The sequence below is a fragment of the Sander lucioperca genome, chromosome 6, assembly GCF_008315115.2.
Source record: "Sander lucioperca isolate FBNREF2018 chromosome 6, SLUC_FBN_1.2, whole genome shotgun sequence".
NCBI lineage: Eukaryota > Metazoa > Chordata > Actinopteri > Perciformes > Percidae > Sander > Sander lucioperca.
Window position 1 is genome coordinate 10,791,588 of NC_050178.1, and position 19,677 is coordinate 10,811,264.

Genomic DNA, 19,677 nt, shown 5'->3' on the forward strand with positions numbered 1-19,677 from the left:
CTCTCCCTCCCTTCCTTACTTCCGCGCACTAACCCCCCAACCCCCACCCCCAAATTCTTCTTGTCGGTTATTGGCTGGAACACTGTTTGTTATGTTTTGTGGGTGCAGGTTGTTCAGTTTGTTTTTGTTGCCGTTTGTGGAGCCTGGGCTGTCTACAGAGACCGCGTTTTTTTACAGTGTGTTCAGAGGACAGGCAGCTAGCGGATAGTGAGGAGATGTTTACTGTATGTGACAAAAAATGTTGTAGCCTAAAAAACGTGACATCGCTTGAAGCACCTTCAATCAGGCAGAAGTGAACAAATATTCCTTATTTTAGCTTCTGAAATGTGAAGATTTGGTGCTTCTTTTCTTGTTTATATCAGTGTAAATAGAATATCTTCTTCTTTTTTTTTTACTATTATTTGAAAGTTTATCATTCAAACAGTTAAACTATGCCACAAATTCTCAATTGTCCCTGTAAAAGAGTGTACCACAGACTCACGCCACACCCTGCCTGACTTACAGCTTAGTATTACAGCTTTCTTAATGTTACACACTGTTTTTGACCTTCACAGTGTTCAGAAGTTCAGGCTCAGATCTCTGACGGCCGATGAGAGATGAGAGAGTAAAGAGGAGACAAGGACAAATAACCGTCACCGTAACTGAGTTTCCATGTGTGTATAAACGTGTTAGTGTGTGTCCGTGTGAGTATGCATGACTTTGTGTGCGTGTGCTTGTAAAGGAGAGAGTCTGAGAAGGGCGAAGCAGTATCAGTCACTGTCACTAAACACTGCAGTCTCTGGCTCAGTTCCACACGCGCACACACACTCAGAGACACACATGGACACACAAACAGAGAGGTGCAGGATGCATAATTCATAGGAGTAATCAAAGGCAGACAAAAGCCACAGTCTTTGAGTCTGTGGGCCCACCAGGACACACACATACACACACACACACACACACACACACACACACACACACACAGCAACTCTATTCAAGTGCACAGTGCTTCCTACCAGCCAGGCAGTAGTCTACAGAGGGTAACAGAGAGAGAAAATGAGGTGAATAAGAGAAAAAGCGAATGATTTTTCAAACAGCCCCTTCACTTCCCTCCTCTGCCTAGAGGCCCTCTTACAACTTCCTCTCCCTTTTTTTAACTTAAAAATAGTTCTGTCTAGACCAAAAGATACAGTAGAGTGGAAATAAACTCCCCGAGCTCACTGGCTATAACTTTCTGTTTCATTTGCCCCCTTCTCTTTCCTCTCTACATTTTTTCCCAGAGTGCATCCAAAGAGAGAGGGGTTTTTGTGGGAGTTTAAAGAAGTGTTTTCAGGCTGCATGCTGCATTAATATTTTATAAAATGCCAGTGACTAGCATACATGAGAATTTAAAAAGCCCTATTTAGCATTGATATTATACTGTACAATAATTCAAGGTGTGCACTTTAAAGAGGTGGTTCTATTACTGGAGTAATGGGACATGGATGTGTGTGCTTATGTATTTTTGCTTGTTGTCATGTTTTATTTCTCTCTTCTGTGTGTGTGTCTCTCTATCTCTCTCTCTTAGGGCACAGCTGTAAAAAGCTCAGCTCTTAAAGCTTTCATCTCTGTCTAAATCCAAACCAGTGTTCAATTATTTATTTATCTGCCAGAGACTAGAAATATCTGCTAAGATCTGCCGGGCTTTGACAAGATGAGCCTTAGCCTTTCAGTGGAGTGGGTCTCTGGGCAGAGCGGTCACACACAAACACACACACACACACACACACACACACACACACACACACACACACACACACACACACACACATACACACACACACACACACACACACACACACACACACACACACACACACACATACTCACAAATTAATTGGAAAACGAGCACACAAGTGTTAGAAACTGAGATACACATACACACACACACACTAAGGCATGTATACTGTACGCTATCAGTAAATGACTGGGACTGCGCTCAGCCGTCCAGGTAATGCACAGGTACTGAGGCACCTGATAAATCCCTGAATGCTGTAGTCTTATCTGGCCAGGCCAGATTGAAGAACAAGGCTCTAATCTTTTTGTGTTGCGGCTCCATCTGTCTGTCTTTCTGTTTGTGTCTGTCTCTCCGCCCGCCTGCTGCAGTGCTTCAGTCTGCAGTCTGTCTTTCCTGACTCCATTACTTTTTCCAATGAAGTTGATAGGCTATAAACTCTTCTCATTATATGGGTAATCCCTCGCTGCCTCCTACTCCTTTGCTTTCTCTCTCTTTTTATTTCCTTTAAAATGTCAAGTCTTGGTGCTGATGCTGCCTTACACATTGGAGTTGAACTTAAAGCTGCAGCACTAATCAATATTTTTATATTTACATTGGTTGTAATATGAAAGGCGTCATTTGTAGTGACAAACCCACAGAGAATTATCACTCGACCTCTTTCAGCTCATTGTTTTGGTTTTACCAGCCATAACTTTACTGTTTAGGTTCCCTGATCCACCTTTACACTACGTATCAGTTAAGCTGCATCTCATTAGATCTCTGGACAATGTCAGGCAAGGCTTTCTCACCCTCAACTTGTCAAATACTGAATACTTGGTCAGTGGCCCTCAGACACTAGTAGTTTTAAAGACCGGAACTCCGTGTAAGAAGGTAGGTTGTGGTGGCGGATGGGTCAAATAGCAAAGGACTGTCACCCAGAAGACCGGGTTTCGTGTCCCGTGTGTCACTTAAATGTTTATCAATCAACCCTACCCACAATCTTTTTCTAACCCTAAGTAAGTGGGTTTACCCTGCATGTTGAAAAATGATGCCAAGGGGTCCCGACTCAGAGTGTCACGAAGTGACGCCAAGGGGTTCTGACCAAGCGTGTTGAAAAATGATGCCAAAGGGGTACCAAGAGTGTTAAAAAGTGACGCCAAGGAATCCTGACCAAGTATCAGTATTTGACAAATTGGGAGTGAGAATGTGTTATGTCAGGAGAATCAGGTGTGGGCATTGTCCGGAGTTTCCCTTTCACACATGTAGCACACAACAGGAGATTGTCTGTGTCGGATGTGTTCTCAATTACTGGAAATACTCTGTTTTGTTTAGACAAGGGGTGGCGCCTGGGTAGAGCATGTAGGAGGCAGGACATGAAGCGAATTACACCGCAGTCACGGAGCCCATTCATAATTTGGTCAGAAAACAACCAAGTCTCTTGTCGCTCCTTGAATTTGTCTGACGTTTTAGGCGTCTGCCCTTATCCAAAAGTAGTTCCCGAATATCGCCGTCTCTCCAGTCGTCCTCGTGTAAATCATCCTTCTTCTTAACCCTTGGATGTTTGTTTTCTTCTGTGTCGCACAAGTTACGACAGATACGTCAACAAGCCCCTTCGTGTGGCGGTCTAGCTCAGTTGGTAGAGCAGGCGCACATATACAGAGGTTTATTCCTCGATGCAGAAGGTCCAGAGTTAGAATCCGACCTGTGATGGTTTTCCTGAATGTCTTCCCCCTCTCTCTCCCCTTTTATGTCTGAGCTGTCCTATCATTAAAGGCGGAAATTCCCATCAAAAATCTTAAAAAAAAAAAAAAAAAAAAAAAAGCCCCTTCGTTCGCCACAAATTCTCCACCCAATGACCTGCTCTATTTACACATGGGCTCAATCAGAGATTACACAGAATTTGTACTAAGGAGCTGGCAGGGCAAAGTCCGGTAATGTCCTGTCGTACTGATTTGGACATTTGCATTTTAACACATACAGTTCCGCCGGCAAATGTCTAGATCGTTTCAGGTTTGCATTGAGGAAGGGGCTTAACAGATGGGATTCATTCACTTTAATTCAGGAAATGTATTACAGGAAAAATGTTGAAAATACAAACTCAATGGATGATGTGCAATCATCTTGGAAACTTATACTGCGGGATAAAGTAATGTTGGGTAGATGACAGTAACAAAAAACATCTGTTAGCGACCCAGGACTGTGACACATGGTGTGATGGTCCCGGATCGGTGCAAATTGAAATTGTTCTTTATCACACGTCTGAACAGGGCTGAGATGGAGTCGGTTACATGAGTTTTATGACCCTCTCCGCTCACTGATGTTGTTGCCTTGCAAATCAGCTGAATTTATGCTGTTAGTTCCTTGCAAATTAGTTTGATGTAGATGTATCCCCCTCAGCCTCTCACCCCACCATACCAGCTTGCCTTGACATTCAGAGATGATGGTGAAATGTTCCATTGAAGTTATTTTTGGCAACGTTACATAATAAGTCTCTCTTTCTGTCTCTTCACATGAAGTGGTATGATGCTGCACACTTGGCAGATAGGTCAGCACCACTAATTGTGATGTACTATCACAGAGATATTTAAGGATGTTTTAGCTTCAGCTGTCGGTCAAGTATATAACAAAACTGGCGTTATTGTGAGAGATGTCAATGGTACAATAACTGCGTACCTGAGTGCTGCTTTGCTTTATTTTTTGAGCAATTGGAAAGGCTTTACCAGGCCAGTAGAAGCAGACAAACCATCTAGGATTGTGGGAGTTTTCCCACTAGGCGAGTCGACCTATGTACCCGGTGTATTTTCATAAGAATAACCAGCCAGCTCAATGATTATGTTCTTCATAATCTAAGACAGCGTAGACCTTATAAATTAACAATTTGCTGCTTTTAAAAAAAACTCAAAAATTACAACTTCACCTCAAGTAAATATACAATGAAACTGTGTAAAAGGAATTTCAGTCAATCCCCAAGTTACTGAAATGGGACATATATGGACAGTTTCCCAACAACTGGTGATAAACGTAAGGCTGCAACATTATTGATCAATCAGCCAATTATTTGCTCCATTAATCAATTATTTGAGTTTAGAAAATGTGAGAAAACTGAAAATCGAAAAGTTTTGTCCAGCCAACAGTACAAAACTCAAAGGAATTCAATTTACTATTACATAAGACAAAGACAAGCAGCAAATCCTCATAATTGAGAAGCAGAACAAGGGAATGGTTGCAGATTATCATAAATTATATGATTGATTGTTCGTTTATTTGTTTTTTTGTCTCCATCATGTGTCCTGTTCCTTTATTTAGTCTCTTTTTAGTTCTCATCTTTTTACTTGTGGGTTCATTTCATTCCATTCATCCATTCTGTTTCACCCTAGTGTGTTAGATTGGTTTTCTGTGTCAACAGGCCTGCCTGCCTGTTGACTTTGTTATTTTTCTGGAGGAGAGTGGACTCGAGGGTTGGGAATAAGGGCAGAAAGGAAAGCAGTAGGAAGGAGAAAGTGGAGAGAGGTGTTGAAGAGAAGAAACCACAGGGATGTGGTATCACACCTTAGAGGAGAAAGACCGGAGAATGAAATAAATGAGGAAAGGTGCTGAGAGAGGAGAGGAGGATGTGCCCTCCCCCTGTTGTCCTCTGGGCTTTGGCTAGATTGCTTTCTCTCTGACTCTTGGATGTCGAGGTGGGGATGGATGAACGTGGCCAGAGCCTGAGGGAGGGGGTCGGTCAGCAGAGAAGACACTCAGGTGTTAATTTGCACCTCCATTCACACCTCCAGCAATCTATCAGAGAGCCAGAAAGCTGCAGACCTGGTGAGATGATAGCCCTGTCCCCTTTGATCAGACCTAGCCATCGCATAAACCATCCCTGCCATCTATAAGACTTTGCTGCAAGCGATTGGATCCCCCCCAACCCCTCTCTCTCTCTCTCTCTCTCTCTCTCTCTCTCTCTCTCTCTCTCTCTCTCTCTCTCTCTCTCTCTCTCTCGTGCGCAAATTCTGACTCAGCCAAGACACCTCTATCGTCATCTTGTCACAGGCTGCTGAACCCTCTTATAGGAGCCCCCTGTCCAAAAATGAGCCAAATGTAATAAACGTGTGATAGCGCTTGGCTCCACGTCCAGACCTGGCACCATGAGCACTGCAAAGGAAATTATGTTTCCGAGTTAAATTGGTTTCCTGGCATGTGATAAGTTGGGGAGAATTTTGTTATCCATGACCTCATGAAAATAAGTCAATCTCCCAGCTGCTATCGTTTCTCCCATCCTGTCACCTCCCTCTCTCTCCCTGCGTCTTGCCCCTGTGTCTTCCTTCTGGCTACGCTGTTCTCAAAAAAGTAAAAGATAGCAGGTGTGGGACACCTTTGCTCCTCTACCAATTACCTCACCAGTGTATAATCCTACCCAACCTCACCTCTCTTCCCACTCAATCCTTTTCCCTCCCTGGCACTCTCACTCCTTCACCTCCACCCCCGCGATTCTTTTTTACGTATTTCTTTCATCTCTTCTTTTCATCCCTCCAGTCCTGTTAGGCTCCGTGGCTCACCAATTACAGCAGCAGTAGGCAGCTAGCCACCGGCAGTCTCCATGCATGCAGGAGGCATGCTGCTGACTGACATGACACACGGTGTTCTCCCATAGCCAGCCAACCTCCTGAGGGATGCAGATAGCCAGGCTCCACCGGGGCTCAGTGTTACTGGCTTTACATGGCTAGCCATTTGCTGTACCTTATACCATGCGGCCTCCTGCCTGACACTTTTCTTTTCAAGTGAGCATGCCGAAAGTGACAAGCGAACAAGTCAAAGTATGTCTGCGGAGAGTTGAAGGGTGTGCCAGCGTGTAAGTACATTTGGGTGTAAAATGGAGTAATGTGAGCTTTTGAGAAGAGAAAGTGCTTATGTGTGTGTGTGTGTGTGTGTGTGTGTGTGTGTGTGTGTGTGTGTGTGTGTGATAGTTATTTCCCGTGAATGCAGCATGAGGGCTTAGGTTTGTTTTCAGAAGCTCTTTGAAGAAGATATTTGAAGAGATCCCATTGGGTTCTGAAAGATTTTGATGGATTGATTTTTCGTTACCTTCTGACATTTATAGACGCCACAAAAATCAATTAATTGAGAGAATAATTGGCAGATCAATCAATAATAAACATAATTGGTAGCTGTAGCCCAACTGTAAATTGCTGCATTATTAATAGACTAATTTAACTAAAAATTCAATCTACTGGTTTCCAAAGTCAACAATGAACCTTTAAACTTAAACAAATATTATACATCCATATTTACTACACAGGCCACTGTCTTTTACTGCATTATCTTTGAGTTTGAGTTTTAATGTCTTTTTAGAAGAATTATCTGTAAATAAAAATGAAGCTGAATTTAATTCTGTAATAAAGGCCACTTAGATGAGCATATTAACATTTTTTAACAACTCAGAGCTTCTCTCATCTGGATTTAGGCTGATGGACAGTAGAAGAACAGTGTTCAGAAATGATTTCAAGAAAGAAATGAACTGAAACTGAGGACAAAAGTATGATTCTGAAAAGTGGAAGGAAGCCCTTGATGCAACAGACTAAAGTGTATCTCAAGGCCAATGTTTAAGGCCACAGTTCTATTATCTTTAAAATGATTTTTTACAGTGAAGCAGATACTTTATGCCTGCCAACTCTGTTTTTCTTCCTATCTGAATAGAAAAAAACAAGGGTATGCTTTGTAATCTGTGTTATGGGGGCAAATAGATTCTTATCTATAAAATATTAGCGCTAGAGATTATTGACCATTATTCTACGATAATGTGAAAACAGAAGCAGAGGAATAAATTGAATCCTGTCACAGAACAATAAGAGTTTATGAAAAAAAAGTATCCTTATGATATACAGTAATAACATTTTTGATCCGCCTTTTCTCTGCATCATTTCATAGCTGAGTCTGGCAGTTGTCAGCTCCCAGCAACATCTGCGTATCTTCCTCTGTCAAGATATTCCTGCAATCAGCCGGTAGTCGCAGAGATGAACAAATAAAGAAAGGAGGGATGCTAGTTTTATTTGCCTGTCAGTCTCCTCCTGCGTACAATCACCTTCAATGCCTGATGTCAGATAGAGAGGGTGCTGCTGGGAAGCCATTGCAGGGGCCTGCCATTAAACAAAAATTAATCCTGACGTGCACAGCTAGAGGCGAGACAGCGCCATTGAGGGGTAATTGGACCAAACCTACACATTCATCATCAGACAGTGACATGTGCAGAGGCCTGGTCAACATGCTAAGGGCTGCCTTACACTCTCATGTACATGCACAGGCATCCTCCTGGCTCCCTCTGCTCTCAGCCAATCAGCTGCCTTCAGCTCAGGAGCCAATCAAGAGCGAGGCTCTTTGCTGGAGATATTGGGGGGATGAAGAGAAGGGACTGTGTCAATGTCGTACCCTGTGAGGCAAGGCTGCATTCAATTTCATACCGAGCTGAAGCACCAGCCTGAATACTGATCAGGGCACAGGTCCTGTCCTGCAGCCCCACTGAGGGAAAAAAGGGTGTTTTTACGTATCCATCCACACTCACGTGTTCCCCACATAAATATAACTATAAAAACACATCATGAGACAGCAGCAGCAGAGAATAATAATAATGAGAGTTAGATTGGGAAGAGTGGGAGAAAGAGAGCGAAAACACATAACGTGAGATCCCGTTATACAAGGCTGTTGTGTCTCTGATGTGGTGCTGGAGCCATGATAGGAAGGAAGAGAGTGAGAGAATATCTATTTATGACAGTGTGTGGGGGCAGGTGTGGGCAAGTAAGCATATGCTGTTGCTATTTTTTCCTCTGTACATTGTTTGTGCTTTTTGTGCATGTAAATCACTTGTAAATGCAGTATTTTTAGGTAGTTTCTCACTTCTTCGTACCTTGTTATTAATAGCTGTCTACGGCTGATGGAGAACATAATCAATACATGTGTCATAAACCTGGCAACCATTTCTTTGTTGTCAGGAATTTGAACAAATTGTCTGACTTTGTGCTGATGGAGGCAGTGTATTTAGTTTCAATCAATTGGAAAGGTTAAGCCAATTGACAGGTCTACGGCTGGGCAATAATTAAATATTATCATTTATCATCTTTGACCTTTATTGAGTCGAGATGACACGATCACATCTTGTCATCATTTTACAAATTTGTGTAGTCCAGAAAAAATCTGAGAAAATGTTATATAAAAATGAATCAAATAGTTATTTGAAGAATGAGTGGATTAATAGATTAGTCGATCAACAAAACACTAATCAGCAACTGTTTCAGTAATCACTTCTTTGTTTCAGTCACTTATCAAGCAAACATGCCAAAAAAAGTCCTTCTGTTTTCTCCTTTTATCATTTTCCGTTCTGACTCTTGGTCGGACAAAACAAAAGATTTGAAGGGGGCATTTTGGCCTTCTGGAATTTGTGAGGGACATTTAAACCATTTTCTGACATTTTATTGACCAAACAATGAATTGAGGTCAGATTAATCAATAATTTATAAAGCTACATACCTGGATTGTTTTATATTAGATAAGATGAGTCAAACCACAGCAGCAGAAATACAAGAACAGATGCTTTTAACTTTAAACAATTGAATACTTTATACATTGTGGACATATACTACATCTAAATGTACAAAAAGTAAAATGTACTGTAGACAAAAAATAGTCACAAATGAAGTGAGGAGAAAGGGAAGGTGCAATGAAAAAAAAAAGTATAAAAAAATACATAGTACATTAACCATATTTTGATGTATCAGTATTGGAAAATCATGTTAATAGATGATATCGCCTTCATATTTTAACATGGTTTTGTTCAACACATATGTACCTCTCTGCCCCTCTGTGATCTGTATAATACTAAACTGCCTTGTAACTGAAAGCTCTTATATGTAGGTCAATTTTAGGCAAAATCTTTTGTTTTCTGAATTGCACATGGATATGTTTGGGTAAATGTTAAATCACTGTCAATCCTGATTTGACTGGAATTTAGATTAAAGTGACCTTAATCCTTCACCTGACTCCACCCACGACAGAGAGAGAGAGAGAGAGAGAGAGAGAGAGAGATCTGCCATTGATTGCCAGACATGAATTAATGTGTAACTGTGGTGACATTCGGAGATGACAAGAATCAGTAAACTCGTGACCTGCTTGTATTTGCCGATGCACCAAGGAACAATTGCAGGGAACGCAGCGAGAAAATCCAACTCTTTTCTTGATTGTTTGTTTCCATCCCACTGATCCCATTGAAATTCTTCACTCTTCCACCAGATAAAGCATTTCTCTCTGGATACAAATTAAATGTCTCTGCGAGCACATGTACTGTACTCACTGTTTACTCCACTGTGAGTCTGACTAACAGCCAAAAGGATTTTCTATATTTACTTTCATACATGAATTAACTGTAAATACATGGTGATGTGGATGTGTAAAAAAAAAAAGAAAAAAAGCCTAATTCAATCATATTTGACATGTCCCTATTTTCATACGAAATGGCTGAAATCCAGCCATCTCAGCCCAGACTAAGATTAATTGGCCGCATCCGTTCTTCTGCTGCTGTACAACACCGTCAGTGGGGACTGAGCCAAGCATATGCACCATCACCACACATACACACACACACACACACACACACACACACACACACACACACACACACACACACACACACACACACACACACACACACACCAAATCAACAAGTGGTCCCTGAGCCTCTGTTGAGTCAGCTCCCCAAGAATCAACATCTAGCGCTTAGGCTTTTCCCCTTGAAGTCAGTCCATAGAGAGAAAGAGCAGTATGGCAGCGTGACACAGAGCAGGAAGGGTCAAAGAGAGAGAGAGAGTACAGCAGGCTGTATGTGTAAAGAGAGAGAGAGAAAGAGTGAGCAATAACCATGACTGTTGCCACCTCACCGTCGTACATGAAGGATCAATAAAACAAAGTCAAATAGTTCTCACCAACTAATCCTCTGTGGCTTCGTTCAAATATCTGCTGGAAAACTGTGAAATGTCCGACTGAGAGCAGTGGACCAGGCCTCCACTTATATTTACTGGTTGACACTACAGAACATGTGAGAAATACACTAGTGGGATAGCACTGACAGTGCACCAAATGTGATTTTGTTTCTTAAACACAATATATGATTGACTGAGTGTTAGATAAGACTCATATACATAAAAAACTGCACTAAGTGCAACTTGCACAGACATAGGTTTTACGTACATCTTTATAAATACTATTTAAGTAGTTGTATGTTTTTATTCCCAACTTTATACATTTGTACATTCTCCACTTTGTATTTTTTATCTTTATTTTTTGAATTTTTGTTTTTGTACTCTATCCTATTTATTATTTCATGTATATTCTGTATGTGTGCTGTGTGTCTGATATTTTGCTGCTGTAGCACTGTAATTTCCCATTTTGGGATCAATAAAAATATATCTATCTATCTGGGATCATACTTATATAACTCATTTATTAAATATAAGTTTTGCACGCAGTTCTTTTTTCAAATCTATACCCTATTGTGCGTAACAATAGCATCATGCTCTCTCTGAAGTCACATAACTAAATGAATCAAAAGATGCACAAAATAAACTTCATTTCATCGTAGTGAAATTGCCGCCGTCATAACCTGTTTAAGTATTGATTCATCTATTAATTAGAGGTGAAGCAATTATTTTGATCGACAGAAAATTATTCAATTAATCAATTTTTGTGTTTGTGTAGATCCAGCCTTTCACTTTGTCTTATGTGATACTAAATATCGTTTGACTTTGCTATTTGAAGATGGCACCTTTTACTGTTTTGCTGACATTTTATAGACCAAACGTTTATTCAGTGGATCAAGAAGACATTCGATATGTTAATAGATAATGAAAATAATCATTAATTGCAGCCTTAAAATTGGCACATTAACATAACATTTAGTCAATAAAATGTCATATAATGTGAAAGGCCCATCAATATTTCCCGGAGCCCAAGGTAAAGTCAATAGATTGCACTGCGAACAGAGAAAACCAGAAAATCCTCACGTTAAAGAAGCTGAAACCACAAAATGTTGGGCTTTTTTTCTTGAAAAATGATCATTTGACTTTGATTTGAGTAATCTTTTCAGCTCTACTGTCAGTGCCATTGGATGCATGTTGTGGAAGTTGGCGTATTTAAGCGTCAAAGTTGAATTTAGTTGAACTTTTCTGTAAAACCTGGTCAGAAAACCAGGGAAGTGTGTACTGCTGTAGCTCGTATAACTGCACTGAACATCACAGTGACAACATTAAAAATAATGTCCGGCATGCATTTTTCTTCCCATGCTACAAACAAGGCATCTTTGCAATTAATTTTGAATATGAAACAATAATGCAGTGAGCACAATTAGCAAAATAAATGAATGCATATGGTAAAGCACACCCTTTCATTGTATTAACCACTGTAGGTTATAAACCACAGTGCAAGTATGAGTTTTAATATCTTAACACTGTAAAAAGTCTAGGACAAGAAAATGAAAGAAGAGTGCATATTTAGTGTTTTTGTTTAGTCGATGATTTGGAAGACGATCGCATGCTCAGTGAGCATTACAGCTCTGGATTTTGACCATAGATAGGGAGAGGCTTTGATAGTGAGAGCCATTGTTGGACCGATCCCATCAGATTGAAGGAGGATAAGCTGCTTGGGGGATGCGGTCAGAGCAAAACTCTTTTAGGCACTGTCATTTTTCCAAACCGGGTATATCCATCATTACTTTGATGGTGGAGTTTTAATTATTAGACGATGAGGAGAAATGGGCCCTGGAGAGATAAGTGATAGAAAAGGGACATTAGCTATTCAGATATACAACTCTGTGTGTTTGTGAATTGAGACTTCAGGCACTTAGGAATCATTTTGTACCATCAAGTGTGGTTTTAAATTTACTTACAAAGGCTAATATGTTAAAGAATGGAGCTCAGTTTTAGTTTAAGTCATGGGTCCATTAGCGGATTAGCATCAGCTGTATCATTTATGTCACAAATATTTAAAATATCAGTAAGTAAATGAAATTGAAATTCACTCAGACCAATTAGTGTATCTAACTTCGCACAGTCGCATGGTGCATAGTAGCAGAAACAAGTCTCTGCAGGATGCTCTAGCTTCCCTTTTAACCGCCTGTGTATGTTTTAACCTGCCTGGTCAATGTGAGCTGAACCTTAAGTGCAGTAGAAGCTTTTACATTTTACAGCCGGAGACAAAAGTGTCTCTCCCTCTGTGGGTTCCGATTTCAGGTCTTTCTTTGTCTGTCTGAGCCCATATCTATCTCCTTGTCACTATTCGCTCCCGCTCCATCTATCTGTGTCTCTTTCCATCTTCTCATCTGGACCCTTATTCTCTTGCTTTCCATCTCTTTGTATTAACCTCTCCTCTGCTTGCTTTTTTCTTTTTTCTTGTGCTCTTTTCATGCCCCGAATCTCTGTGCACGGCCCCATTTTTCTGCGTCTCCGTCTGAGTGGCCCTATTGCTCTGTCTCTGTAGAACAGTGTGCCGGCTGTTAGCGGTGCCCCGACGTCATGGCACATGGCTGCAGCATCCTGGCTCCAGCATCCTGACTATAAATAACTGGGTCTCGTGCTGCTCAGTCTAAGACAGGACCGAGAGCCAGAGGGAGAGCAATCTGCTGTCTCCCTCAAGAGACGCTTGAAGGGGAAGGCGCAAATAAGACAGCTAACTCTGTGCAGCCTTCGCCACCAAGACCTTCATTGTACTTGGTGAACAAAGTGGTTCTGAATTTAATTATTTTTTCGAGACAAGCGCAAACGTCTGGTTAGGAAGCACTTTAAGTGCTGAGGCTAATTAAAGCCTAAGGCTCCAAACAGTAAGGTGTAAAATGACAGACATCCACATGAGGTTGTGGTGGTACCTAACAGGTCCAATGTCTTTATTTCAGACGTTGATCCATAGTTCCTAATCTCTGTCATGGTGTGCAATTGTTTACAGTGTCTGGATTGACTTATAGTATAGTACTGCATAGCACTGCTTTAACACTGTGATTAAAGAGTCAGAATGATGCACTCATTATGATGGTGATTGCATGACTACTTCTGGTATATACTGTTTACATTCTGCTCTCTAAATAAAATACTTACAGTATAGTGCTAAAACCTTTGGGTCAATTAATCCACCAATATCGGGTTTTGAACTGTTGGTCGGACAAAACTAAATATTTGCAGACGTCACTTTGGGATTTTTCTGACATTTTCTGACATCGAAAAAATAAGATAGTAAATTGCTTTGCTAGAGTTCCAAATGCAAATCTAACCACGACTGAAAAGAGAAATAAGAAGAGTTATTATGTTATAAGTGGAAAAATTACACTGAAAAATGTTGTTTCCCCAAGAGTCGGATGCTGCCCTTCCAATATTGTTTGTTTTGGAGATTTGCCTCGTGCCTTAAGACTGTGAACTTGTGCACAGATGCTTCTCGATGGAATCATGATGCCTACAGCAAGCTGTCACCTAAATAACATCACATCACACTGTTTCTATCGCTCTGTGATTCGAGGATAAAAAAGCTGCCAAACATTTTTAATATTTCTCTGCGTTCATGTTCAATCTTGTGATCTCCTCGTTTGTCAGTGTAGCAAAAAACTGATTGAGATGTTCCAGTTTGCATTCTTCCTCTGGCCATATGGAATATATAGCACTGCACATATTGTGAATGTACACTCCATTAGTTATGGTTCTGTTCCTCTGCATTTCTGACTGTGGGCACTTATGGAGACATAAAAAGCCTCCCCTCCTCTCCTGGTGTGTCTTTCTTTGCTTAATCAAGAAATTAATAAATAATGAAATAAAAGTCAGCCTGTTCTTGCGCACAAGAGTGTTATTTTGACAAGAAGAACCTCATGTCTGGTCTGTGCGTTACGCACACTGCTGGTATCTTTGTGGTCTTCTTTATTTCAGTTCAGTCTAAAAGTGAAGGTGTGTGTCTGTTTCTTTCAGGTGACAGTAATCCCAAGGAGAACAGCCCCTTCATCAACAGCAGTGATGCTGCTGAAGAGAAGACCCAGCAGTATGACGGCAAGAACATGGCCTTGTTTGAGGTACGGTCCAGTTTTCTGCACACACACACACACACACACACACACACACACACACACACACACACACACACACACACACACACTCTGGTTTTTTTAACGCACACAATCAGGCATGATGGTAATAAGCAGGATACACTCTCTCTCACAATTCAGTGATTGAATAGGGTCTCTGACATCTATTAATGAGGGTAATTACTGTGTGAAGGACATGTTGGAACCTCAGGTTAATGCAAGCAAATATCACACTGCTACAGGAAAGAACTTCAGCAAGACAATTTGCCACAGCTCTGCACAAATGTATTTAAATTGTGCTCTCAGTGGGAATTCTAGATTAAACAAGAAAATAGAAAACAAAATCAGAAAATGAACAATTTATTGTATAAGCACTTTGTTTTTTACCTAAAATAGTTACTTATCTGAGTACAGTACACTATTAGTGTTACAGCACCTGTTTCACCTGGCTGGCTGAGAGGGTTAAAATGCACAGCTGTACCAAAGATGTGGGCTCACACTCTTTGAAGAATTGCATCTCCTTCAAAAAAACCCTGATAAACCCACTGATTCCAGCCCTTTTGTTAATGTTTGTGTCTCTACAGGAGGAGATGGACACCAGTCCTATGGTGGCGTCTCTTCTCAGCAGCCTGGCCAACTACTCCAACCTGCCACAAGGTAGCAAGGAGCACGAGGAGGCCGAGAACAACGAGGCTGAGTCATCGCGCAAGAAACCCGTCAAGGTATTTGAGAAACCCCACCAAAATATATACGTTGGCCTTTCATTCCCGTTATTTCAGCATTTAAAAGGCTATCTTTTTTTTAAAACGGAGTCCGGCGCAGTGCTCACTCCACATAAAACGCTACATTAGTAGTGCAGTACATCACGTCCAGCAAAGTTCACTGAGAATCAATGAGGGCAAAACAGCATAATCTGTATTATCTTCAGTATTACTGACCGGAGTGTTTCTGAACATGAGGATATCAACATTTGTACACTGTAATGTCCTACATACATTTCTGTGAGTCTGTGTGTATCCCCACCAAAACTGTCACCAGCTACAGTAACAACAAGCCTTGGTTCAACAAGGAAGTAAGGCGCCTATGCAGGGAGAAAAATGCTGCATTTAAATGTGGTGACAAAGTACAATACAGACTCCAGTTAAAACAGCTAAAGCCCCTTATAGAGTAAAACTTGAAAACAAGCTCCAAGTCCATGACATTAAGGGCATTTGGCAGGACCTACAGATAATCACTAACTACAAGACCAAGCATCATGTTCTAGACTGTGAACCCTTACTGAGAGGCTTTATGATTTTTACTGTAGATTTGAGTCCAGTGAAACTCAGACAAGCTCTCTCAGTCTCTCCCACCTGGGTTGTTTGGTCACCCCCCTTTTTCAATCTCAGAGCATGTTGTCAGAAGGCTGCTCTACCGTCGAAACATCAGCAAAGCGGCAGGGCCTAACGGCGTGACACCAGCCACGCTGAGGAGCTGTAACCAGCTTACTCCCATGCTCACTTACATTTTCAATTGGTCTCTCACCACATCAATAGTACCTGCTTGTTTCAAATCAGCCACGATCATCCCAGTGCCTAAGAAAAATAACATCACCTGCCTCAATGACTACAGGCCTGTTGACCTCACGTCTGTTGTCATGAAGGTGCTCGAGAGCCTAGTCTGTAGGAACTTAGAGCATATTACACTAGACCCTCATCAGTTTGCCTACAGGGCAAATAGGGGAGTGGATGATGCAGTGTCACTATGCACACATTTCATTCTCCAACACCTTGAGGCCAAGTCCATATATGCACGTGTTCTTTTCCTTGATTTTAGCTCAGCTTTGATCATTATCCCTGTCAGGTTGCACAACTATTTCCTAGCCATTGGTGTTAATGCTCTACTGTGTAAATGGATCTTGAAGTTCTTGTCCTGTAGGAAACAATATGTCAAAATTCATAATCATGTGTCATCAACCAGGGTTCTTAACACCGGCGCCCCACAAGGGTTTATCATGTCTCCTCTTTTATATTCTCTTTATACCAACAACTGTATATCTCACTCAACATCAGTTAAACTGTTAAAATGTGCAGATGATACCACTGTAGTAGGTCTTATCTCTATTCTGATGGTGATGAATCTGTTTACCGGTGTGAAGCAGTACAGCTGGTGAGGTGGTGTGAGGACAGTAACCTAATCCTCAATACATCTAAAACCAAAGAGCTGATAGTTGACTTTAGAAAGAAGGCAGCCCAGCACCTTCCCCTCTCCATCAATGGCCAGGTTGTTAAGAGGGTCCCCTCCTTCCGCTTCTTAGGCACCACCATACACCAGTCTCTCTCATGGGTCCTGAACATCAGTCTCATTGTAAGCAAAGCCCATCAGAGGCTCTTCCTCGATCAGCTGAGGAAATTTGGGGTTAGTCTGAAAGACATGACTCATTTCTACCGAGCCATCTTGGAAAGCACGCTGACCTTCTCTATCCTGTCCTGGTATGGTAACGCGACCAGCCAGGATAAGCAACAGCTAGAAAAAGTAGTGCCTCCAAGATTATTGGCTGTAGTCTGCCTACCATAGCCTCACACTATGACACCAGAATCATCAGAAAGGCTAGAAACATCACCACTGACCCTACCACCCAGCACATCACCTGTTCAGCCATTTGCCATCAGGGTAGAGGTATAGAAGCATCACCAGCAGAACATCACGCTTCAGAGATAGCACCTACCTCCAAGCTATACGACACTTAAACATGGCTTAACGTTTTAACGTTTTTCCCTGCGGTATTATGTACTTGTGGACTGTCCTCTCTTCACTATGGCTCCCCCCCCCCCCCCCCCCTGCACTATGGAATGCCCCACTGCACTAGGGACAATCCTATTCGCAATTTCACAATGAGCTCTGGCTTGTGCCTCCTCCACCAAGCACTTTATGGACTGGTCCACAACCCGTTTACACACTTTAAAGTGCAATATGTGTTCTTTATGTTTATGTCTGTGCATTTGATGTCAATATGTGAGGTATATGTGTGCAATGTGTTGTTATGTCGGTGCACTGTTGTCAATAAGGTGGTATATGTGGGCACACCAAGACAAATTCCTATCAACTGCACTGTTGAAATGGCTAATAAACTTAACTTAAACTTAATCTTAAACTTAACTTAGTATTCTCTGGTCTAGCACAGCTAAAAGCATAAAAACTCCAGCACGTTAGCGTCACCTTCGTCGGCCTGTTTGTAACCATAAGGCTACCGACAATCCTTCAACTGACTTTAGCAGTTTAGATACCAGGCTTAACTGTCCTGTTGTTACAGACGTTAACTAACCACAGACAGTTTCCACGCACAGCGATGCAGTTCATGGCGCTGCTGCAGAGTGAATATAGGGGAAACAATGAATATTTGGCATTGTTTTTGGAATACTTTTTTTTTTTTTTTTGTCTGGCGGGGGTTCCCGTTGGCCTAGCGACCCACCAGGTCAGAAAAAAAATGTATGCCAAATATTCATTCTTTCCCCTATATTCATTATATGTACGATTATAGGGGAAACACTGGTCTGGATCTGGAAGTCCCAAAAGATCTTATCTCTGACATCCTCAGCCACTTTTGAAGGTGCCTCCCACTTTGAAATTGGTACTTCCCGCCCATGCTCGGCACAGATGTTCTTGTACATTATGCCAGCCACTTGGTTATGGCGTTCCATGTATGCTGCACCTGCCTGCATCTTACACCCTGCTGTTAATGTGCTGAACTGTCTGTCAACTAGAGCAGAGAATATATATAATATATACACAAAATCAGTCATTCAAAGGAATAATAATTGGATGCAATGCAATCTATATCTGCTCTTACAAAATGGGCTTTTTATAGTTTTAATTTTCAAAAAAGTCAAAGAATTTATCTGCGTTTTTTTTACTTTCAAATACCTATAACAATACAAAATTCTCTCTCTAGTTTAACGTTTTTTTTTCTCCATGCATACTATGGCGCATTATCGGCAGCATATTTGCATTTCCTCCTCATTTTCATCTCTTTTCTGTCATGTAAATCATATTCTGAGCTGTCCGTACCACACTAATTTACTGTAAACTATGGTAATCTGTAACTTCTATAGCAGCAAACACAACACAATCTCGATGCATGAGGGTGTAGAATCTGTTTAAAATTCAGGTGAAACTGACCTGCTCCATTCAATAAATCCTTGTATTTCTACTATAAATCAATAAGAACTGCTGGAGATTAAGTGCGCTGCAGTAAAAACAAAAGCACTAATTGGTTTTCTGGGGTCATTTGTGTGTAATAAGAATAAATGTAGTGTTTTCTTGATGCATTGTAATGCTTGTGACTGCTGAGCTAAAGCAGCTCATTGTTATCAGATATGTATGCTGCAGAGGAGTTTTTCCTGCTGCTGCAGTACAAGTTTAATACTGATTACAATTAATAATAATAATATTAATTATTAATTACTATTATAATAATATTAATTATATTATAATTATTATTAGTATTATTAATAATAATATTGAAAATATTGTTTAAACTGTCTGCTATTCTAAGACAATTACTAAAATCATCTCACAAAAGTCTGCTGTTAAGATGAAGTGTGCATAGATATATCACTTTGCAGTGGATGCACATTTGCTGTAATATTGTTTATTGTGCACCCTGGACAACTTGTTCACCTGACAGATTGTTATGCTTGTTGCCAGGAGATGGTCATCACAAGTGTTCCCAAATATAGATTTGTACTTTCCATTACATCATGAATCCCTAATAGCAGAGTTTATGGTTGTTTTGTTAACACACTCACTGGAGAGAAAGAAAATCTCCATGAGTTTGAAACTTGTCAATCATTCTCTGTTGATATTATAAATTCCCTGTTCG

At 40.9% G+C, this 19,677-nt stretch overlaps 1 protein-coding gene across 6 annotated transcripts in view; it reads left to right on the forward strand.

The window, feature by feature from the left end:
- The window catches only part of slc12a5a (solute carrier family 12 member 5a), a 178,386-nt gene that overhangs the window by 104,777 nt on the left and 53,932 nt on the right, over nt 1-19,677 (forward strand). For all 6 annotated transcript variants that reach the window (XM_036002476.1, XM_031301846.2, XM_031301847.2 and 3 more), the window contains exons 2-3: nt 14,704-14,804; nt 15,401-15,538. In XM_036002476.1, coding sequence (XP_035858369.1) covers nt 14,704-14,804; nt 15,401-15,538 — 239 coding nt within the window. The remainder of the gene's footprint in view (nt 1-14,703; nt 14,805-15,400; nt 15,539-19,677) is intronic.